General features: G+C 65.3%; 1 protein-coding gene across 1 annotated transcript in view; it reads left to right on the top strand.

Annotated features, from left to right (window-relative positions):
• The window catches only part of VOLCADRAFT_107150 (uncharacterized protein), a gene marked incomplete at both ends in the record, with an annotated part of 23,938 nt that overhangs the window by 8,123 nt on the left and 14,623 nt on the right, over nt 1-1,192 (top strand). The window contains 2 exons of the mRNA XM_002956251.1: nt 572-594; nt 817-844. Coding sequence (XP_002956297.1) covers nt 572-594; nt 817-844 — 51 coding nt within the window. The remainder of the gene's footprint in view (nt 1-571; nt 595-816; nt 845-1,192) is intronic.

Raw genomic sequence — 1,192 nt, 5'->3', positions numbered from 1 at the left:
GAAGTCCACTACTGCCCGAGCGCGGGCGTATTCCAGGGGGGTTGCTGCTGCTGTTGCTGCTGCTGCTGCTGCTGTTGCTGCTGCTGTTGCTGCTGCTGTTGCCGTCCCCGGTCCCGCGATGGGCCCCTGCGTTTGATCCTCGAGTACCGGCGCGTTCAGCGGCGGCCCCTCGTGCGGTCTCACTCCGTTGGCCAGGTGAAAGAAGTCCGTTATCCGCCGCTGTTGGGGCCCTTGCGCCTGGATCTGTTGCGCTTGCTCTGGCTGTTCTGTCGCGGGGTTAGCCGCCCTTTCCAGTCGCCTTCCGGCTGCTCGCAGACAACACCTGCCTACCTCCATGGCAGACAGGGCTGCCAGGGCGATCACATCCCAGGGGGCCTGCTCGCAGCCGGTCGGGGCTTGGACCAACCACAGCTGCTTCCGGGTGATGCCGCCTGTCGCTGCCTCCTGGGAGGGCTGTATGTGTCGATCAATCTGCTCCCGGACAGCTTGTGCGACGGGGCACTCCCAGAAGTGGTGCATGCGTGGGGAGCAGTGCTGGTTGCTGGCGTTGCCGAACCCTCCACACCCACAGCGTTCCGGCACCATGCGGGCCAGGTGCGTGTTGCCGGGCAGGGGAATGCCGTCCACGGCGAGCCGCCACAGCGTTTCTTTGTTCTCGTTCTCGCACCGCACCCCCGACCACAAGCGGGCTTGCGTCGCCCTGAAGCGGCTTGTTTCCGCTGAGGATGAAGGTGTCGTTTCCTGCGGGTGCAACGCTTCTTGCACAAATGCTGCCATCAAGCGTCCCCGTTTCTCCTCGGTGGCCCCGCATTGCAGCTGTGTCGCTAGGCGGACCGTCAGGCGTGTGAGTGGGACGGTTGTTGTGCCGCCCGGCATCTGCCATCCGACCCGCTTTAGGATCATAGCCATCGCCTGAGTGCTGTTGGGGGTGCTTGGAGCCGCCATATCCCCCGCCGTTGGCCTCTCTGGCTGCTGCTGTTGGGGTTGCTGCTCATGCGGCTGCGTCTGTAGCTGTTGCTGCGGCTGTTGCTGCTGTTGCGGCTGCGGCTGATGCTGTGTCTGTAGCTGTGGTTGTGTTTGCAGCTGTCGTGGCTGTACCTGCCGCTGTGGCTGCGGCTGAGGCTGCGGCTGCAGCTGCGGCTGTGGCTGCGGCTGTGGCTGCGGCTGTGGCTGCGGCTGTGGCTGCGGCTGC

The sequence above is a fragment of the Volvox carteri genome (genome assembly GCF_000143455.1).
Source record: "Volvox carteri f. nagariensis unplaced genomic scaffold VOLCAscaffold_59, whole genome shotgun sequence".
NCBI lineage: Eukaryota > Viridiplantae > Chlorophyta > Chlorophyceae > Chlamydomonadales > Volvocaceae > Volvox > Volvox carteri.
The sequence above is the reverse complement of the archived record's forward strand: the minus strand, read 5'-3'. Positions and strand labels throughout refer to the sequence as shown.